Source organism: Aquila chrysaetos, chromosome 3 (assembly GCF_900496995.4).
Source record: "Aquila chrysaetos chrysaetos chromosome 3, bAquChr1.4, whole genome shotgun sequence".
In the NCBI taxonomy this organism is placed as follows: Eukaryota; Metazoa; Chordata; class Aves; order Accipitriformes; family Accipitridae; genus Aquila; species Aquila chrysaetos.
This window is the reverse complement of record NC_044006.1, coordinates 48935655-48958330: the sequence shown is the minus strand read 5'-3', so window position 1 is coordinate 48958330 and position 22676 is coordinate 48935655. Positions and strand designations below refer to the sequence as shown.

Here is a 22676-nt window from a genome sequence, read left to right as displayed (position 1 = left end):
CTCCTCCTCGGCTTCACCTCCCGCCGCGCAGGGGCGATTGCACCGCGCATGCGCCGCGGGGCCGGCGGCGGACAGCTGCGCAGGCGCAGCAGCGGGACCGGCCGCCGCGGGCGGGCGGGCGCGGGTCTGCATCCGGGTCGCCGTCGTGCCCATTGTCTGGGGAAGGGGCCCGGGGCTCGGCGGCTCCGCGGCGCTGCACTCGAGGGCCCCTGCCCGTCCGCCGCTCACCTGCGCAGGCTTTAGTAAGTGATCCTAGCGGCTCCTCCCGCCCCTGTCCCAGGGAGATGCCGGGGTGCCCGCGGAGCGCCCCCGTCCCCTGCCCCGGGAGGGCGCGTCGCCGTCCCTCAGGCGCCCCGCGGCCCCGGCTGCCCTTTCCCCGTGCCTCTTGTCGCTGGCGCTGTTGGATCACGCCCAGGCACTACGTCTGGAGGTGCTGGTGGCTCCGGGGGCCTCGGGCGACCCCAGTGCGCGCCCCCCCACCCCACCGGGGTTCCTGTCGGTAGCCCGCGAGCCGCAGCCGGTCGGTGCCGCGTTGTTTCCCGGCGCCTGAAGGGAGCACCGCTGCTCCGCTGGGCAGGCAGCTCCTGTCCGGTTGGTTGTGGGTAGACCCTTGGCGGTGTGCGTGCCGCCGCTCCCCTCCCTCACCAGTGGGAACGGATGTCTCCGGGACCCCGGGACCGTGTGCATCTTGCGGCTGGTTTTCGGGCGCTGTGGCAGAGACTGCCGCTGCCTGTCGCTGCTATTCTGCCTTTCCTTTTAATTTAAACATCTTTAACGAGGCTGAGTTTTCATTATGCCACCTAGTAACAATACTATGCTTTTTTTTTTCCTGCAGTGGACCGCAGTTCGAAGAGGAGACAAGTGAAGCCTTTGGCAGCTTCGCTGCTGGAAGCTTTAGATTATGATAGCTCTGATGACAGTGATTTTAAAGTTGGAGATGCTTCAGGTAAATATGCTTCCTCATCTCCTCAATTCAGAATTATCTCATTTTTGGTTTATGGTTGCTCACTTAATATCACCTGGGAGACAGAATGCTATTAGTGAACTGTTGGAGCCACTTGAAGTTCAGTCACTCAGTTGGATAACTGGAAATTCTTATGCTGCAGATAAGAAACAACTGATTAAACAAAACATCCGTCCAGTACTTCAGTTGCAGTTAATTTTTCCTCAGCAGAAAACTCATGATTATCAAGCAAGTTTTGGCAGAAGCATTTGAGTAGCTTCTGTGCTGACTGCCTTAGCTAGATCTATTGCTTTTTATTTCTTCAATGTAGAGATAATTTTTGGAACACTCACTGCATTTAGTATTGAAATAAGAATGTTCTAAAACCATTTTGTTTTTAATTAGTATGGATAATAGTTTTTTGTGGACTTAAGAACTTGCCTATTTCTCAAGGTTAATTCCACTCGGTGAGTGAAAACTTTAAGCAGAAGGATAATCTGTTCAGGTTCTTTTTGGTTTTTTTTTACAAAAACTTAAGGTGTCCATTCAGATAGCTATGCAGAAGGGTATATGCATTTCATACCAGAAGGAAGTTCTTGCCTCAGAGTGTTTTTGTTCTGCAGTCTTTTCTCTGTGTGCAGAGTCCTGTATCTGCAGTGAAAATCCACAGAAACTGAAAGTAAACAAGATGCCAAAATAAAATGAATAAATTCAAGTATATTGGAGGGAAGGGAAAGAAGGGGCAGGACCACATTTGTGAATAAACTTCACATTGGATGATCTGTGGCATATGCTCGGAAATAAGGAAAGAGTTGCAGGATGTGTAAGGAAAGCATTATGACAGCTTGTCAAATAACTTCACTTTGTTATTTCTGCACTGGGCACGCTGATCTATGTTTTCATGTGCATGTATCGTGCAAAAATATTCCCCATCTCCATTTAAAGGCTTATTTTTTTACATCTGGCAAGCTCCTCTTTATTAATGAACTTAAAAATGCTTAATAATAATTTCTCCAATGCCAGTTTTAAGGTATGCCCTAATGCTCCTTGTTTGTTTGTTTTTTTTTTTTTTCCCCCAAGCTTAGACATACTTCCCTTGGTTGGTCTGGTAGAAGAAGCAGGCTGTAATGACTTAAGAGAGTAAAACTGATGTCATCTTACCAATTTAATGCTAAGATTTTGGGGGGCTTGTTTCATTTACTTTTAAAATCTTGTTTTGGGGACTTTTGATCCTTTCTTTTGAATAAGTGCACTGCCTTTTGTAAAGACAGTTTTCCATAAAAGGAAATGATTTTTAGTTCCCAAAGAAAATCTCCCTTTTCTGGAACAGTAGTGTAGGCAGGATTCAAGGGAAAAGCAGAATTGGAGTGTGGGAGATGGACACATAATTCACAGCAATATATTATCTGATTAAAAGACAATCATTAATTAATTAAAAATAATGAATAAAGCTTCCTAACTCAACTATGTCTAAATGCAGAGGATCCATTTGTAATTGATATCCTCTTTCACTTTTAGGATATCGTATGTACACATGGTGGGAGGGGGTGGTAGTGGTGGTGTCCGTGTCTAGCCTTGAGAGTATTTCAATCTCAATTTCATTTTCAGAAAGTTGGATGGGTTTTCCCTTAAAAAAGCAACACTGAATTGAAACAAGCATATGAGAAAAACTCAAGTTCTACTTATAAAATGTTTTTCTGATTACTGTTGTGTGTTCATATATCTCGTATAGTGTTGTTTTAACATTTCAGAACCTGTATCTATCACTTGTAGTAGAAATGTGTTCTGTTTAATGAAATTTAAAGTTTAGTGAAAACACTTTGAAACAGCAGCAGAGTTTGACTTTTTACACTTTATTTAAAGATTTTGAATGTGAAAGGAGAAAGTTGTGAGCGTTTGGAGAAGTTGCGGAGTAAAAAGTTACTAAACATATAACCTCTTAAGTTGAAAGAAAAAATAAACATTTCTTATGTGTAATACAAGTTAAGTAAATAGTTGCAGCATATTTGAAACAGAACATCTGTGCTGATTTAAAATGAAGCTGGTATAGCCTTAGATTTGGTTGTACCTAGTCCATTTAGATTCGGATGGAAGAAGTGCTGAAATAAAGGAACTTTCTTACAGACACAGACATATATAAATAAAATCAATAATTTCAAAGTTATGTATGTATAAAGTATATGTGTGTACACACACAAGCAACACTTGTAGACAAATTCTGGATTGTTGATAATAGAAAACAGGTTTTCCTTTTTTTGACTGTAGCTTCAGCCTTCAAAGCATAATGTTTACTTCTCCAATACAGTCAGGGCTGTTGCTCTTTTTCTTCTTTCAATGACCGTAGAGGTCTCTCCATGTGCAGCCCATTGCAAATCAGTATTTATTATTTGTTTGAATCAGAATTTCATTGCATAGTTTGCTTACAAAGGGCAATAAATGACAGAAGGAAGAAGCAATCTTTATACATTGAAAATGACCATAAATTCTACTCCTGCACTCAGAAAAATCTCGTAAGTATGGTAATTCCATGGGTCTGCAATGTATGTTTATTTGATTCACAAATGCATGTATAGGTATTTAAAAAAACCCAAATTTGAAAGTTAAAGGACTATTTAAATACTGATTTAAAAGAATTCTGAAGTTGTTTAGTCCCTGTTGATTATGTTGTATCCATATGTATGAGCTTTAGGATGTTAAGTGTTATCTGCTAGTAGAAGATATTACGCAAGTCTAAAAGGACTGAGCCCTGAACATTTAAGCTTTTACACATGGTCATTGTTCTATCAGATTTCTGGGAATACGAGGTGCCGTAAGGATTTGAGAAGTTGGTATTAGTTACTTTTAGGAATTAATCGGCATTTCTGAATTTTTGTATTCAGAGTCCTGATGTTTTGGTAAATTTTTTTCATTACAGAAAATATTTCTAAACACCGAACCTCCATTTCCACCAAAAAAAATCCATAGGAGATATGGCCTTTACTTACAGTGTATTTAATTTCTTTTCTTTTGGATTTAGGTCACACCAACAGGCAATCACTACCTTTTCCACTTTAAAGGTCTCATCATTCTGACATCTCTTTTGGGAAACTGATTTTAGAATTGTTATAGTCTTGTAAATTTACTTAATGTAAATACTTTTCAGGCCTGTGGGCTTTTCATTATGTTAATATTGAATGAAGTAATTTTTTAATGGCTTCTCTGTTTTTATGTAATAGAAATTTGTAATGCCATATTATAAAGTACTGCATTTTTCTGGTTTTTATAAACATCTTGAAAAATTTGTTCCTTAAGTAAGAATGTCATATGTAATCTTAGTGTGGGATCAAAAAACCTGTCCCTTTGTAGGCAGAGCATACAAATATGTGACTTGAAATGATGGTACAGTAATATACTCAACTGAAATTTTTTAATATGCTTCACAATACAGATCAGTTATTTGAAGTTTTGCTTTTAAGTTAATTAGAGCATACTTTGGTTTTTTTGTTGTTTTGTTTTTTTGCTTTAGTGAGAGCAGCTGAAGATATACTGATGTCAGAAATCAGTGTATAGTTGTAGAGTAATTCGCAGCAGAATTCCAAAGCAAGGATTTACCACTTTTTGTCTGTCATTGGTGAAGTTGGTCAGTTTTAGCAGGTCATATACTGAAATTGAAATGATGCAGAGAAATGTAGTGTGGTCCCTGAACAAGAATGATGTGTGAATTTAAGGACTGGCTCTCTATCTCAGTGTAGCCAAGAAGAGCATAGCTGCCTTGAATGCTGCCTTGAAGAACTGGATTCTGTCACTACTTCTGCTACAAGTCTCATAGACTCAAATTTTTAAGACACATTCGTAAATGTTTGGGTTTTTGGTGTTGAGTGTGGAGCCTGACTTGCATAAATATTATGTACTATTACTGCAATTGAGGTCAGTAGGAGGTCTGTTTAAAACATGTAATGATCTATATAAATGCTATATTAGGTATTCGGAAAAACCTGTGACTTGATCTAGAAATAAAAAGTTGCAAATATCTTTATCTTTCTGTAATTCATTTCCTCTTAGCACAACAGAGATTCCACTTCTGCTTTCCTGTACAGTATATTGTAATATAAAGAAATGTTTGCGAAACACCAAAATACTGTAGTGATAAACACTACTGAAATATTGATGAAGAAACTAATATGTTTGTTTTTGAGAATAAACTTAAATGATATGCAAAAGAAAAGTTGTAGGGTGTTTCAGTAGACAGTGAAGGTAAGAGAAAATATTGAATAGCTAATCATTAGTTAATTGTCATGTAATTGCACAATTTTAATTGTTACGATCATTTCAAGGCTTGCCTTTGCAACTGTAATGTGTAGTCCCTCAGAGTGGAGTTCCCAAGGGCTTTTTCCCATTGAGAAAATGGAAAATACGGATATTAGGTTCTCTTGGGTTATCTCCATTGCAGGTGAGATCTTTAATCCGTACAGATGTCTGCCACTTAAAATAGTGACTGATGAACATTTTGAACTTGCATTCTCTTTGGAAACACTGAGATTTCTGTTGTTCTATGTGTTTACTGACAGGAGAGAAGTAATGTAACAGAAATCTAGGCTTTCATTCCAGTGACTGGGCAGGGTGGATTTAGCGATGGGATGACATTATTTTTCTTTGTTTTCCCCCTACTGTGACTATTTGTGCCTCGTCTTTCCAGTCTGTCTGTCCCTTATGGAATCCTTGCTCATTGGTTCAGCATGATTCTGCTTGTTCAGTCAGTCTTGAACAGGTTTTTCATGGTCTCCTGCTGTACTACTACTTTACTTTCTCTTGCATCGCCTCTTCTTTGTATGTATGTCCATCTCTTGTGTATTTCCTGCCATATGGAGAAGGTTCTTCTGTGCTTTATTAACTCCAGCTTGGTGGGATGGTCTGTTTGCAGCCTGGCCACGCTTGAGAGTCTAGACGTGCCCTGTGAGGATGGGACGTTTGAAGTGTTTCTTGAGCATATACTTGTTACAGTGCCTCAGAGACTTAGACTTAGCATGTCCCAGACACATGTTCAGCTGTCTCCCAGATGTCACTTCCCTTGTACAAGATGTGAAACTCTTAGGCGTTTCTTGGAAAAATACATATTCTAGCTCACTATTCAATAATTTGTATTGGAATCCAACTTTATGGATTGTTTAGGACTGCAACTTTGCAGGGAAGTCACAGGGTATGCAGTACTTTATCCCAAACAAGTAAAGTTTGATAATGGTAAAAACAGAGAAACTGGGAAATGTCAAGCAAATTCAGGAGGTAGGGTAACGAATTCCATCTGTGTTAGAACATTGTAAATCAGGCAGTTCACAATGACTCAAGTCAAAGTTGGCAGCCTTTAGTTTTGAGTGCTTTTATGACTTGAATAGACATCTACTGAAATGCTGTGTGATATAATTACTGCTAGTGTAGAAGTGAGGAAACTGCTTACTAAATGACTTCCATTTATTTTTCTCTTCCATCCTCTTTTCTATTAAACTAAATACTTGTCTTCTGAAAAAAGTGTGATCATGGATCAGTGATGAGTTTCATTTCCTATTCTTCCCAGTCTACATCTGCAGTTAATACAGATTAGATACTTTTTTCAAAACATTATTTGAGAAGTGAATTTCTCTCCTTAGGGCAGTAATATCTTAATCTGTGTTGGTTTTGTTTTGTATGTTCTTAAACATGTTACTTTGGACAGTTCCATATTTTTAACTGCCAGCATTACTAGTGCTGAATTGCCAATAGTCTACCAATGTTTAATCATCATACTCGGCAAAATAGCATAGAAAACCGGTGGCGTATATCTAACTGATACTAGACTCTCTTTTTTGAATTTATGTTGAAAGTGAAGTATTAAGGCTTTTCGGTTCTTGCTTTCAGTATAGTTATATTGGTCTTAGCATAATGGACCTGTGCAGCTTTAGTCTAATAGACAAATGTGATCAGGATTTTAGCCATTCCACAACTTTGCCTTTGGCAATTTAACAGCTCATATTTTCCATGTATGATCTAGGTTCCCTGCCTTATTTTTACATCCAGTTATTAATATCAGAACTTTCTAGTTAGTTTAAGCATTTCCTTAAGTTTTTTGAGTCTTAAAATTATTTGCAGTTTCTAGATTAGATATATAGGAAGTACAGCTGCTTTTACACGTTTGGTATGGCACATGTGCAAAAGAGTTTTTGTGACTCTTGAGCGGTTTTTGTAAGGAAGTTTATGGGCAGAGGCAGTTGTCCACAAACACTTTTTTCAGTGCTTTCCACTTTCCCCATCTGTCAGGATGCAGGCAGCCTGGGTGAGGGATTGTTCATGGTGTGTAATACGGTGTTTTAGCAGAGCTACCCAGGTAATTTCACGTCATCATGTCAAAGATTTGTTGTCTGCCTTGTGATTGGGAGAAAGAGGCTAAGGGACAGCTAGACAGGGCGATGGTGATCGAGTGGCTTTAACCTCCAAAAGAATTAGGTTCACTTGTAGCTTTTTTTTTTTTTGTTTCTGCCCTCAAAAAGTGGGTATTGTGAAGCACACTGTGGGGTGGATAACTTCTCACATGATGCCTGTAGATCATTATTGAACAATATTATTTAGTAGGAATAACTTCAGACATAGGAGTTGTTTTCTGTATTGCATGCTCAGTTTTTCAGGTTTTTCACTCCTTTTCAGTGTTCCAGGATCCTGGATTGTATTATTTGTATGCAGCTTTGGGCACCTGGGTAAGACAACCAGACAGGACTCAGTGGAAAAAAAGAACTTTCCAAAATGATTCCAGATGTTTCTCTTCTGCTATCTGGAGTTGGTTAGGCTTTGTTAGTGGAAAAGGCAAGCCCAAAATTGAGTCTGTGATTTCCTTTAACTAGCTTATCCTTCAGACTTCAGTTAAACACAAGCAATAAAGCTGCTTTTTACAGAGCTGCTTGTTAAGCGAAATACTGCATTGAAGAATCAGCCTGTCTTCTGTGAGTGGGTGGCCATGTATTACGTAGTGTAGCACTTAACTGTCTGTATAAATGGATTTTCTTAGAATGTAAAAAAAAAAGAATCACAGGGTACCATGCTTAAAGTTGCTGCTAAAATGGTCCTGCAAAACCCTGGGAGGTTTTTTTTCACTGGTGTAGTGATTTCAGTAGCTTTCCTCTGAAGTCTTGTGCATAGTACGTATTGTACAAGACTCAACAGCTAATGTGGATATTAGTAGTTACTTTTTTTATCTTTATTACAATTTTTCATATGTTAATTCTGGAGCATAATGTTCTGTCCCAGTGAATTCCTCTCAGAATTATCCTCTTTGGATTTGACTGCCACCTGCTGTTGTGCTCAGTAGAGCTAAAGATAGAAGGTGTACAGAAATACATGACACCTTTCTCACAACTGTTATCTCTTGTATTTATTCTCAGTGGAACTCTGTATTTTTCACTATTTGATGGTGTATCTGGCCCCGTCTTTCACTAAGAGTAGCTTGACTTCTGTCCCGTAGGGAATGACATGATATGATTGCCAGTTTGAAAGAGCCATTCTTTAAGAATTTCTTTCAAGGAGAAAACTGTATGCTACAGCCTCTTCCTAACTGAAGGTGCATCTGACAGAAGAACACCTGCAAAAATAGCTGTTATCACAGAATGGCTCTTTCTAAAAAAGCTCCTATCATGGTGGATGCGTTCAGACAGAAGAAGGATGTCCCTTACTATAGGTATCTCTGGTGTCTACATGCATGCAGAAAGGAGAGTACAAAGCATAATGTGCAGGCAGAAGGCAAAGAGAATTTGAAGGAGGGAAGTGAATGAAACTAACATTTATTTGTTCTCTGCTTTATGTTGTTTGCATAGCATAAAGCAGCTAGAGGGTATTCTCAGTGCTGTAGTATTGATATACAAGAATTACTGTTGGTAATTTAGAGTGCTGCTAAAGATCAAACTATATCCAGACTAAGATTCTCCCCAAAAATGAAGTCAAAGCTTAAATTTGCAAGGAGTCTAAGCATATTTAGAAATGGAACAGCACGATTAAAGCATCCAAACAAATTACTGTCATGAAGTTATGGTGGGGAAGTAAAACAAAAGAAAATAATATAAGGTAACTTAAAAATGCAGTTGAATTAATTTTAACATGGCAAAACCCTCTTCTACCTTATTTACAGCGAGACAAGTAGTGCACACTAGCACTCAGAGCCTGTGAAATGAGATAAAAAAATACATTTTGCTTTTAAACATACTTATGGCATTTAATCTATAATATCAATATCTAGTATGAGAGTCTAGCTTTAGGAGTTACTTGTAAAGTGTTTGTGAGAGCTGGTAAATATCATAGAACGGGTTGGGTTGGAAGGGACCTTTAAAGATCATCTAGGCGAACTCCCTGCCGTGGGCAGGAACAGCTTTCACTAGATCAGGTTGTTCAAAGCCCCATCCAACCTGACCTTGAACATTTCCAGTGATGGGGCATCCACAGCTTCTCTGGGCAACCTGTTCCAGGGTCTCACCACCCTCATAAAAAGTTTCTTCCTCGATGTCCAATCTAAACCCTAGCCTCTTTCAGTTTAAAACCAGCCCCCCTTTTCCTGTTGCTACAGGCCTTGGTAAAAAGTCTCTCTTATAAGCCCCCTTTATATATCAAAAGGCTGCAATAGGGTCTCCCCAGAGCTTTCTCTTCTCCAGGCTAAACAACCCCAACTCTCTCAGCCTTTCTTGATAGGAGAAGTGTTTCAGCCCTCTGGCTGTTTTTGTGGCCCTTCTCTGGACCCACTCTAACAGGTCCATGAATACGTATCCAAACAAAGCTATTGTAATTTAAAAATAGTTTTTTAGATTGCATATTAGTTAATACTGTTTTTTATTCCTTAGGCATGCCTGAAGAGTGTTCTACTATTTCAAAACTTCTGTTAATTATGTTGTACTTCCATTACTACCGTTAAGGCTGGTAGACGTAGGGAAATGACTGAATTACTCTTTTCTCAAAAGACTGTACAATAACTTGTGTTACTGCATTCTCATTGTTTTTCTGGCCCTCTAAAAGGTTAGAATGTTTGCAGGAAACTTTTACTTTCTATTAGCTTCTAAGAGGACTGATAACATTACTGTCCTGATCAGTAGTAGTAGTAGCACTGATGGATTTTTTTGCTGGTAATTACAGAATCTCCTCATCAAATACATGCACATACAGGTATATGCAGAAAAAGACAAAACTGACTATTATATTGAAGTAACAACTGAGTTACTGGCTAGTCATAGACAGTGTTCTGTGGGGTGGAAATAAATGCCACGTGAATTTATTTTTGTTTATTTGGCTTTATACAGAGATGGATGTGCACAAAAATTCTCTGTAAGGTGATACTGAGAGGTGTGTTTTTGTGTGGTAACTGAAGCGATTAAGTTATTTTAATTTGCAAGCATCAATATGTTTCTTCTTTGCATCTGTGTGACAGTGCATCAAGAACTTGGTGATGGCTCTGAAAAAACTGAAAAATGTAGCCATTGCCTAATTGATCCCCATGTTGGATCAAGCAACTTTGTATTTTCTTGTTAATTTTAAGAAATATTTTCTGAGTTTTTATTCAATAAAACTAAAAATGTAAATGAAAAGTAGTAGGTGAATGTAAGATGAGAGATAGTCAAGGTGGATGATGTTTATAAAATTTAAACAAGTTCACTTGTCATCTTTTTCAGTATTTTTTTACGTATACTTTATAATACAGGTGGCTTATTTTTGTGGTTTTTTTTTTCTTTTTTTCCCATACAAATCCTCTTCTGTTCTTTTCTGTTGCACAGATTGGCCTGTGTTAATTAATGGAAATAGTGACAACACACAGAACAATACCATATGAGTGGTATAAGGTTAGACTTTATGTATTGTTGTGCAGCTGCAACACTGAATGAGGCATAGCTTATGTAGGATTAATAAGTGAAATAACATTGGAAATTAAGAGCCCCCAAACCCAGAAAAACAAATGTGTACTAAAAATGAAGGTGTGGGATTATCCATACTATTGTTAGTACTTGTTACGTAAACTCTTCATTTTGTAATTTTAAACCTCTTCTATTGGATAGCTATTTTATTTTGAAGATTTAGAAAATACCTCCAGCAATTAAAAACTGGAATGCTCTTTCTTTAAGATGTGACTTCACATGGAAATTATTCTGTGCTACTGCTTATTGTTAATATAACCTGCAGTTCAAAGGAACATTTAACGTTCATTTAATAAATTCTGCCATCTTTTTTTTGTCATCTTAAAATGCACTCATGTTTAACAGATTCTCAACATACCACTTGAAATAGCAGTATTTGGACACCAGCTGAAAAAATAGGTGGAATACCTTATGAGGGAGGAACATGCATCATTCTTTTGTTTAACAACTTGCTTCAACAGATTTTATTTTTGGGGGTACATTTGTGTCGGAACTTTTTTTAAATTTTCATATGCTCAACAGATTCTGAAGGAAGTGGTCATGGGAGTGAAGATGCATCAAAGGACAGTGGTGAAGGTTCCTGTACTGAATCAGAAGAAAATATCTTGGAGGAGGAACCGACAGAAAAGAAAGTAGAAGACCAACAGCCAAAAACCTCCACTGAAGAAGAGGTGCCAACAGCAGACAAAGAGGTAATGAAAACAGAAAAGAAAGAGCAAGATGAAGAAGAAGAAAAGCCAAAAAAGAAGAAAGAGAAGGAGAAAGCAGCTGAACCTGATCCTGTGGCTGATGAGCAAACAAATGAACCAAAAAAATGGAATTTACGCAGGAACCGACCTTTGTTGGATTTTGTATCGATGGAAGAACTAAATGATATGGATGACTATGATAGTGAAGATGACAATGACTGGCGGCCTACTGCTGAGAAAAGGAAAGGAAAAAATGCCCTGCGAAAAGAGGGGAGTGATGGAGATAATGAGGATGATGAAGATGATGGGAGTGGAAGTGATGAGGATGACAATGATGAGGAAGGTAATGAAGAAGATAATAGCAGCACGGCTAGTGATGGAGGATCCAAGAAGAAGAAGAGTAAAGTTCTTAACAGGAGTAATGCAGATGATGAGGAATTGACAAATGATAGCCTGGCTCTTTCACAAAGCAAGAGTAATGAGGTAGTGCAACCAACTTTCTATAATATATCTGTTGACAGATGGAAACTACTCCCCAGTAGCTATTCTGTTAATTTGAAACGTTAAACTGATTGGCTGGAATTGGGTTAACAGGAATAAGCGAAGCAGCAAAATTGTGCTAAATAGGCACTGCATATTAAATAGCCTTGCTTGGACAATTTGGCCAATCTAATGCCACTAAAGTCAATAGAGAGACTTCTCTTGACTTTAGGGGGGGTAGGATAGCAAGTAGGAGGTCCAGTATGCAAATCAGTATGTATTAGCGAGACTTCTAGTTCTGTTTTAACCTAAATGTTGTAATGTTCTAAAAGTTAAAAGAATCTGTGACATATTCATAAAATAGCTAAATGATAGGTTATTGTTTATGCTAGCCCTTCTTTGTGACAAACATCGAAGTCTGAACACTAAGTTCAGAGATAGAAGAAGTCTAAGTAAAGAAATATGCACACTGGGTTTAAAATCAAATAAGATAATCATGATAATTTATGTTGGGTTTTCTTATAATGCTCACAAATGAACTAATTTCTTACAGTACTAAAAAGCATTTGGGAACTATTATTATATTAAATATCTTTTGACTGCAGAATGTGAAAATGATGTAAGTGTTTAATAATGCAACTTTTTTTCCTATGCACAATTACAGTTGCCTTGAAGGTTGTGCTTGTGGAAAAATTAAAATATTAGGCTGTCAGGGTGGTTGACTTCATGTCCTGCAGTAGCAAAATTCTGAACAAAGTAAAAAGCATTGCTGTAAAATCTACATTCAATTTTCAGGAAATAATTGCAATGTCAACATAACGTTTGATAAATGGTAGTGGTATGACACTATTTAAAGTTCTGCTGTTCCATTTAATCTTTATTTTAATGTGTAAAATGACAGGGAACTAAACAGTATTTGGAAGAATCAGTTGTCTCCTTTTCAGATACTTTGTTATGTATTATATATATAGATGATTGCAAGTGAGCTGTGCTGTTTTAATTACTAGTAATAATTGTGATTGGGGGAAAAAAAAAAAAGCATAATTCTGTTTTTTTTTTTTTACTTTTTGTATAGGCATCTTCTTCCATTGTCTAGCTCTGTAATTCTAGTGCTGTTACCCGTATTCTCTTGGCTCAGGAGCTGAAAGTGCTCCACCAATACTGATGATCAGAACTTCAAATAGAGATAGGCAATTTTCTTTCGGAGGTGTATCCCATATCAGAATGGAGATGTGAGTCTACATTCTTAGGGATATATTCTTGAATATGTCCATAATTTCCATTGACTTGAAAAATTAGGCCTGTTTCAGAAACGCAGAGCTGTCTCTGAAGTATCTTTTGTGAAGCTTCTGAATATGCATGGACCTCAGATTGTGTTCTTGCCTTGGATTTAGGACATTGATCAAAAGATAAAATCAAAATTTGAAAATTTGAAGTTCAAATTATAATTTTGTAACTGATAATTTATCTTTACTTCATGTAGAGCAAAGTACTATTTAAGAATAGGTCTTTTAACAGAAGTCTTGCAACAGTGAGTATCTGTAGACTGGATTATGGACTGTAATTTTTAGATTCATACTCAACTGCTTTATAACAGTATACTCTCCACTACTACAATATTTAAAAAAAAAAAAAAAAAGTAAAAAATCCTCTCTAGCAGACAAGTCCCATTACACTGCAGAAGCCAAGTTCTTAGAAAACCAGATGTCTGGACGCATAATTAATTTATGAAAGAATGTTCAGGTAATTAACTCTCAACATGTTGTAGTGTCCTTAATATGCATTCTGTCTTTCCTTTACTGACTTTTTGGGGGTTGATGTTGGGGGGGGGAGTGTTGGGAGGGGGGTTGTTTGGTTTTTTGTTTCTCTGTGATTTTTATTTTATTTTTCTACATTTTACAAAAATATTTTGAGGTCTGCATATACAGTATTTTAACCTGTGCTGTAATGAAATACTATGTGCTTTTCTACTGTATTAAGCACAGAATACAAACTTAGCTTTCTTTTTTAGGCTCAAGCATCATTAGTAGATAAATGGTGCTTTTCTGTTTTTATAATTGCTACCACTTTATGGGATTCTTCTATTCTCAGTGAGGTGGTTATTTTATTTCTTAATTTTTTTTTTATTCCTTTAAAGTGAGAAGTACATAGGCATATAGCTTGAAATGCTCACTTTCTTCATTAACACCACAGAAATGGGAATTACATAGTGATTCAGCTGAAATACTTTCTGTCACTAGGGTAGGGAACAGGACTTGTTCAGGAGTTGGCAGCAGTTACCATCCCTACGTAAAAGTTCCCATGCTTTAGGCAAGTAGGGTCAGCTTCTGGGATGGGGCCTTTCAGGTACTTACATGGACTAAGCAGAGGAGAGCAGCATACGTTCCAGACCACTCCTCCCTCTCCGTGCATAGAAAATTAAGTTATTCTGCTGCTCTGTTTGACCTGTTGGCTGTCTTCACATAAGGTAAACCATAATGAATGGGGATACTAAGACTAGATCCAAATTTGATGCCCTTCCATCATTGCTTGTTTCTTTTTTTTTTGCCCATGTTTACATATTTTATCACTGCCTATAGTGTTACTTCAATGTTGTTTCTACAGTGCAATTCTGTTTATTTAATTTAAAGTAATAGTTTGGGGTTTTTTTCTTCTTTTTTTTAATTACCAGACCTTGGGCTTCTGTAGCAGTAGAGATTGCAAATTTCTTTTAAACTTCTGTTAGTGAAGCCAAATAACAGTCGAAGGTACTGTCAGAAAAAGGTGATTTCTGTAGAGTTGCGAGATGCATCTGAGAAGCCTGTGCCATTGCACAATTAATCTGCCAAAGTTAGGGAGTATCTACTGCTATTTTCCTATCTGTAGTGTGAATGGTGAGCTAAATGTGGGTATTTTGGGTAATGATGGGCCACAGTATTTTTGAAAAAAAAGTGTAAGTTTCTTGCTTTCCTCAAAATGCCTTGCAACTTTGACCTAAAAGTAGGATGTTGGAAGAAATGCTCTGTTAAGTCTGAACTCTGTAGCAGAGAATCTTGTATTTTTCACGATTAGTTGCCTTCCTGTAAGCAAGCATGACTGTGTGAATGGTTGTATAATCTTTCATTTTTACTTCTAGATGAGGGTTGGGGTTTTTTTTTATTATAGGTCATGTTTCCTTTCATTGTTCAGAGAAAATGGATGGGAGATCCAGAAGCCTTTCCTAACTGCTAGAAGTATGTGTTTGACTTTTCCTAGCTCAAAAACATTGTAACAAGCCACCTCTATTACTTGAGGTAAACTATTTGAGTCCAGCTTTAGGTGGTAAGGTTATTCTATCCCTTTATCTTGCTTTAAAATCAAGCAAAGTCCCCCCCCACCCCTTACCCTCCAAATACCTGTCCAGATAAACCTAAAGTACGAAGACACTTTATTAATGATTCACTGAAGATTTTGTGTGGATACTTACTGTATCAGATCGAGAGGCTATCATGAAATAATTCCATAGATTAGTGTGAGAATTTAACATCCTTGAGGAAGAATACCTACTTCAGGTAGCATTCATGGTACTTTTTATCTGCTTAGGCTACTGGCATAGTATTGGTGCTGTGTTTTATGTCATAAATGGGAGGTTAGAATGAGAAAAAGATGTTTCAGAGGGCATCTTCCACCTTAATTTTTTTTTTTTTTTTTTTTTTTTTCCTCCTGGTAGGATACCACAGCAGTTTTGGAATATTCTCAGATCTCTGATATTTTGAATGGATGCCATTTAGGCTTGAACTGTCAGCCTCTGCTCTGAAACTATTACTATTTCTTTATACTGCAGTGATTGTTTTTTACTAGTGTGCCTAATTTCACACCTCCCTATATGCCTTCATATCACCAATGAAGGTAGTTCAAGCTCAGTGTTTGCTTTTAGTATTAAAAAAAAAAGAAAATGTATGGAAGCCATGAAACCTTGCAGAAGAGACAGTAGCTGTATCTCACAATGAAAATACTAAAAAGCCTAGATGGTGTTTATGAAAAAAATTAAATTTACATACAGCTTTTATTTGGTTTGTCTCTCTGTCCTTAGAGAAATTCCCTTGTAAAAGCCACGTTCTTTTTATCTGTAGTTCACATTGAAGGTTGCCAAAACAGAGCAATGTACTTGTTCTGCAAATCCTTACTCCTGTATATAATAAGAAGAAAATAAGTTGTTAGTTTTAAAAAATCATATGGTTTTGCATAGAGACATATAAATTTGCATTACAACAAAATAGAACTGAGTTGATAATTAGTTATATTTTACATATGTGAAAACTTGGCAGGCTTGTATTAGCTGTTTGTTTTCAGATTTTTCAGATCCATGTGACTTTTTTTGGAAGGTGCAAGTTACAACAAAATGAAGCAACTTTTCTGAATATTGGGACATTTGAAGGTCACCTTTGGCCTTGGTGGGGATTTGTTTTGGGTTTGGGTTAGGTTGTTTGTTTTTTTTTTTTTTTGCTTTTAAATGGTTTCTTAGGTGTGTGTATTTGTTCCTTTTGTAGAACATAAATGTTTTAAAGACATACATGTTTCTGTGTGAGGAAACAAGATCCTTCCCTGGCCTTTGGTTCTTAACAGATCTGTAGGTATATTGAGATCGGATTGTATCCATCCTTTCTCCCAGCTCCTGTATGTGTGGATGAAGTGTTTGTATGTTTTGACAACAAAGAAGCTTTTAGTCTCGTGAAAATAATTTTCCATCTTTTTTTTTGTTTGTAGTTCAAAAATTGAGCAAATAGCAGATCTTTTGTTTGTTTTAAATAAAATTTGAATTCCTGCCATAATCCATGTGTCTTCATTTTTCAATATTAGGACTCATTGATCCTTGAGAAGTCTCAGAATTGGAGTTCCCAGAAAATGGACCATATTTTGATTTGTTGCGTTTGTCTTGGAGATAACAGTGAAGATGCTGATGAAATAATCCAGTGTGACAACTGTGGAATAACAGTGCATGAAGGTAATACAACCCTTCATTCTCATTGCAGGAGAAAAGCACATGCTTTGCTTTTAATAAAATTTTGACTTGCTTTCAAAAAAAAAAAAAGACGCCTTTAACCTCTGGCAGATAATTTTTTGTAATGCTACATGGATCCTTTTTAGTGGTGACACATCTGTCTAACTTTAGCAAAGCAAATATAAGCAACTACGGGACAGGACATGGTTTACAGATACCTATATATAATGAATCATAGTCTGCAAATATTGGAACTATAACTTGTATTTTCAGGGCTTTAGGATATTATATTAAATGTATTTTTGTCTTAACCTATTTCAGTATGTGAATTTGATTGCATAACTGAGATACGAGATCATGAGCATAGGAGGTCCTCTAAAAGGAAAGGGTTTCTACATGTATTTTTGCTGTACCAAAAAGGCAGAGAGATGGCGAGGAGGAGAGAAAGGAATTGTCCATGGCATTTAGTTATAAGTGAAAACAGCTAGCCTTGAACTTTCTCATAATTTTCACTGACAATTTGAGATGGGGAAATTTTAAAGTTAAAACATACTCAAATAATTGTTTTGCTAATACCTTCAGAATCTAGTCTGTGTGTGTGTTATAAATGTAGGAGGTCTGGTTTTAAAGAAACACTTCTGCAATAATTCTGAGGTGAGCGTATGGAATTTTAACAGCCTTACATGGAAGGTGAGGCTGTATTGTGTGTTACTGCTCTTGAGTATGGAAGGTAGGGTAGATGCTGACACAGAGAGGCATACCTATTTTGTTGAAAAACAAAACCTGTTTTTTCTTCATTAGTCAGGTTTGTGGTTTGGGGTTTTTTTGTTTGTTTGGTTGGGTTTTTTTTTTAGCATTTCTGATATCCTGTACCTTTTTAGGGCTTCACTTTTTTTTTTTTTTTTAAGGTTTCCCAGGAAAATGAGATAGGCTACTTCAATCCTTGAAATGAAAAGAAGGTAGACTTTCATTATTCAAAAGCGTAAAAGGCATTTATTTAATTTATGTGACTCCCTTTCGGTTTAAAATTTTTTGGAGCTGCTTAGCATGCCTTTTCAGGTAGGAAGTGCTTTTATGAATCCCCTGCTCCCCTTTTGTTTTCTCATACTGGATTGAAAATTTTTTCAAAACAGTATTTTTCATGCATCAAACTGTAGTTCAGTTCTTTGCTTAACATTAATTAGGAAACTGAGGATGGAATCTCTGTCCTCAGGTTCAGATGCCTTATGTTAAGTGTTAACATGTACTCTAACTCCTGAACTCTGTTGTGGTCCTTTGAAAAGCTAATCAGTACCGTCAATGGAGCTTAGAGAGTGATTTAGTTGACCTAATTTATGATGAGCTGAATCATGCTCTAGGTGCCTTTGAGGGCATTAGTTGGGTCTTCGTTGACTATAACAAGTGTTAAGACTCCTAAATTTAAGTGTCTTGGTATGCTTGCAGAATTCCTTCCTCTGTGTCCATCAAGTTTTTGGAAAGTAATGTGGAGAATATATTTGATTTGAGATGTAGTAAGGTAATAAAAGTTAGTTTTATAGAATCTTGATAGATTTTTTCTTTTTTTTTTTCCCCCTAGCACAGCCTACTATTAATTCATGAGAAAAGAAAAATGGAATGAAAGTGTCTTTTGCTGATAGTTATGAATGCCTGTTTCAGAATTCCCCAAACATTACATACAGTCAATACATCTAAACCCTAAAGCTGTGGAGCTCCTTGAAAATTATTCTGTAAAATTTATTTGAGGATTGTACATTTAGTCATGTTAAAGTGGAGAATGATTGTGATAGAAAAATGATCTCCTGCCTTTTTAGAATAAAATGATGGCAAATTTCTTTTTTATTCCAGAGGAGTGCCTTAAAAATCTCCAAAAGATCACTTCCTCATTTTCTTTAGTTTACTAAACCTTTGTCCCTACAAAAGGTAAGATTATAGCTGCCTTTCCTCCACAGGAAAATAGTTCCATAGTTCAAAAGTCACTTGAATTTTAGTAGTTCAAAATCAGCCTAGAAGTAATTGCTGCCATTCTTCTTTTTAAAGTGTTATAGGCAAAGATTCCCTATAGTCCCACTGATATAAAGAGTACAATGTGTATATGTTTCTTTTGTTGTTATTAGAACAAAGTAAAAGATTAATTCAGAAGATTTAAATTGCTAGTTTGTTCTGGTAAGTTCTACAGTCTGTACAAGCCAACTGAGTATGGATGTTAGTTAATTTTTCACACTTATGGCTAAATGTTTAGTTCTTTATAATTTATTTTAATAATAAATACTTAAAAGCATATGTAAAGCAGTTGTGAAGTTCTGTTTGAATAGGTGAAGTCTTAAGGAAAAAAAATAAAGCTGTATAGGTGAAAGTAATTGTTGACTGTGGTAAAAATGTAAATTTCCCCAGCAGCAAGCTGAACTTCAAAGCTATGGTAAATGCAATTTGGAAATTTACTTGACGTTTTATGTGTATGTTTCATCGCTAGATATGTATATCAATTTTTAAATACATGAATATAGTTTTAAGTAGAAATGAACATTTATTTCAGTGTATTTTTTTGTACTTTGATATTTTATAATGGTAAGTAAGAGCAGGTACTATTTTAAATTGGAGCTTTATTCAATAATTTGTTTAAATAATTGCAGCACATCAAAATTCTGTAAAAAAATTTGGAACCTTTGAAGCTTTAGTTTGATTCAGTGATCTTATGTATACATATGTTCAATAACTTGGATATTTCTGCACTCCTGCCCAGTGGTCATTGATTCATTGTATTACTTCTGAATGCATGAGTAATAAATGAAGACACAGACTTAAAGGAGTTGCAGTGAAAACCAAAATGCAATGCAGCAATTACTTTTTGTTCCTGTTGTCTCAATCATTCAACTCACGTGATTTCCAAAAATAAATTGAGAAGTAGTTGAAGAAATAATTACTGTCTAATCATATAAACGTTGCTTGCAACCTTGAGAATTATTTTTGTAAATGTTAATAGAGGCAAGGTTTACTCTCAATATCATTGGCTTGGATCTGTATCTCATAACTGTGTGCCCAGATCACTGACATAGGCTGTATTATAAGAAATCCTTTGTACTCTTATACACAGCTGCTTTGTAGTCTGTGTAATAAGTGAGTCTGTTTTGTAAACACATAGGAATCCAATAATTTGTTTTATTTTTGCAGGTTTCCTTTTGTAGGTAGATTGCTGTGGCTGCAGACACCATGCTGTGTCCTGAAATTTGTTCTAATGAGCTTTTGAGTTTTTCAGAAAATGCAGTTTCTAGCACAGTATTGAACGAAGAGGCTCCTATTTATGAATTGGATAGAAATCGATACAGTGATGTTTACCTGCGTTTGCCTGCAGTTGGGAAGAATAATACATCCATTTCTTGTGAACTAATTTTGATACTTAGCACTTGTCTTTTCCCTAGAGTCTCAAACCCAAGATGCCTGTTATCCTGAAATGCCCAAACAAAGCTGCTGGAATAGCTCAGGGTTTTTCTTCATAGTTTTTGTATGCAATTTCAAGTTGTATTATAAATTGATATGTTTTCTCTACTTTTCTATAGCACTGTAGATATTTATTTGGATGGAAGTGCACTCCTTTCACACTTTACTGGTGTCCTACCCAGGGACCCACATAATGATGATACTGGTGATTTGATTGTTCTTTTCCTGAAGACCTTATTTTCTCTCTCCTTGTTGACTATTACAGAAACTGTTTTAACTTCACAGGGAGGGGTCTTATACCCTTGGCTTGTGCCTTTGTGCTCTGCTGAAGTGGAAGTTTGTCTACCACAGAACCTTTCAGGTGACTGGAAAAGGTTTTTCTATGGTGGCTGCCTCTGTATTTAATATGAAGTTATTCACTAGCCATAAAAATGCTGCCCTTGAGTCGAGCCTACTTCTTCTGGATGCTAGGGCTCCTTTCCTTCCCTGGGGGAAGCTCTTGCTCTACTTGTAGCTACTGGTCAATGGGCAGGTTCCGTGTGATAGTGTGGCCCCTTAACCTGAAGGTGAGCCTTCCAGTTGCAATCCCTAAGTGGCTGCATGCTAGCATAGTTGTTGGCAAGAATCTCTTACCCTCTTTCAGAGGGTATGCTAATGCTGTCTTGCATTTTAAGTCAGGCAGGATCTAGAACTCCATTCTCCCTTGCTCCGGTAAGTTTTGGCTTTTCTAGCACAAGGTAGCTTATCGCTGTGCATACTGCTCCATTACTTGTGTACCTGGGTACTTGGTACTAGCATCTTTTCCTTTTGAGTACCTGGTACAGCAGCTGCCTGTTTCGTCATGATTTGTGTTCAGTTTGGTTTGCTCGCTTGTGTTAATCAACTATTACATGAGGTCTTCCGTGGGAAAAGAGGAGCGATAACTCACGTGGGAGCAACTCTGCCAGTGCTCATGTGGAACACAGCAACATAGCCAAGAGTTAGAGGGGGATTCTGTTTCAGACCTGGAGTCATGGACCCTTAATAAACACTTCTGCTTGCCTTACTGACAAGTTTTGAGATTGTTAGAAATTCAGTTTCTTTTCCAATGCAACTATTTGCTGTGTGATGTTCACATCACCTGCATGGCCTGCATCAATTGTCCAAAAGCTATCTTTGTGCTGCAGACATATGTCCAAAAAATCTATAAACTTTGTGGAACAAGTAACTGGTTCGAAATGACAGAAATCTTTAACTGCCTCTAAAACTGTGTAAGTAGCATACATATAATGCTAATTTAATACCCACTTTTATACTTTGCATTCATCTTATATGTCCAAATAGCCTGTAATTAATTTATAAGTCCATCATTTAAAAATTTGTTCTCATTTCACATACCAACCAATTTCCCCTCCCCCCCCCACGTCCCCCCCCCCCAAAAAAAAAGAAAAATGTTTACGTTGCTAGGCAAAAAAATCTTCCGTAGAGAATGTGTAGTAGTACAGTTGCTTTTTGGAGTGTTTACTTCTGTGTGGAGATAATTCTCATTTCTTTTTCTAAAAATCTTCTTTAGGCACTAATCTGTCATTTTGGATAAACGCTTTTGTGGTAAGATCTTGTAATAGCAGGACACCACCAACTGTGGTGTCAGTTTTTTTGACATATTGATAGCAGCATGTCTGAAGAAAATGTCTGGTGCCTAGCATAGCATGTGCCATAACTGTAGGTAGTACACTTGCCAGCTATTGCCCTTGGGTTAGTTGCTGTGAATGAAACGGGAGAAGTTCTACATTTTTCCAGCTGTTTCTTTTCCATCCCCTCTATTTGTTTCTTACTTTACTGTGATTTGTATGGCAGGAAATAAAATTTCTCTTGCTAAAAGCAATAGTGTAGTCACCATATGCTTTACAGTGTAGTAAAACGTTTTTGCATTTTAATTTTGCTGCTTACCCTGGTCTGCTGCTGTCTGGTATAAAAATTCATTTTGCAAAGTGATGTACTTTAGTACTCTCCATTTACTAAATAAAAATACTGTTCTGAATTTATGATACATGAACTGATTAATGTCTTTATTCTAAACTGTTGGTCCAATTAAGGATTGAATGTAACGTATTCTGAATACTGTGATCTCACAGCATTTAATTTTGCGAACTTACAGTTTACCTTAAAGTTCATGTTTTCATGATCTTTATAATAAGATCATGTTTCAGAGTATATGTAGGTGTAGTCAGCATATGCATATGTTCTGTCTGACTGGCAAAAAATTACCCTGCTAGAGAAATGGAGGAACAGATGCAGCCAAG

The 22676-nt window shown here is 37.0% G+C and overlaps 1 protein-coding gene across 4 annotated transcripts in view; it reads left to right on the top strand.

Annotated features, from left to right (window-relative positions):
• Window positions 1-84: 84 nt before the first annotated feature.
• Window positions 85-22676, top strand: part of PHF14 (PHD finger protein 14) — a 169266-nt gene continuing 146674 nt past the window's right edge. For all 4 annotated transcript variants that reach the window (XM_030008263.1, XM_030008261.1, XM_030008264.1 and 1 more), the window contains exons 1-4: window positions 85-242; window positions 836-946; window positions 11353-12002; window positions 16818-16962. In XM_030008263.1, coding sequence (XP_029864123.1) covers window position 242; window positions 836-946; window positions 11353-12002; window positions 16818-16962 — 907 coding nt within the window. In that variant the 5' untranslated portion in view covers window positions 85-241. The remainder of the gene's footprint in view (window positions 243-835; window positions 947-11352; window positions 12003-16817; window positions 16963-22676) is intronic.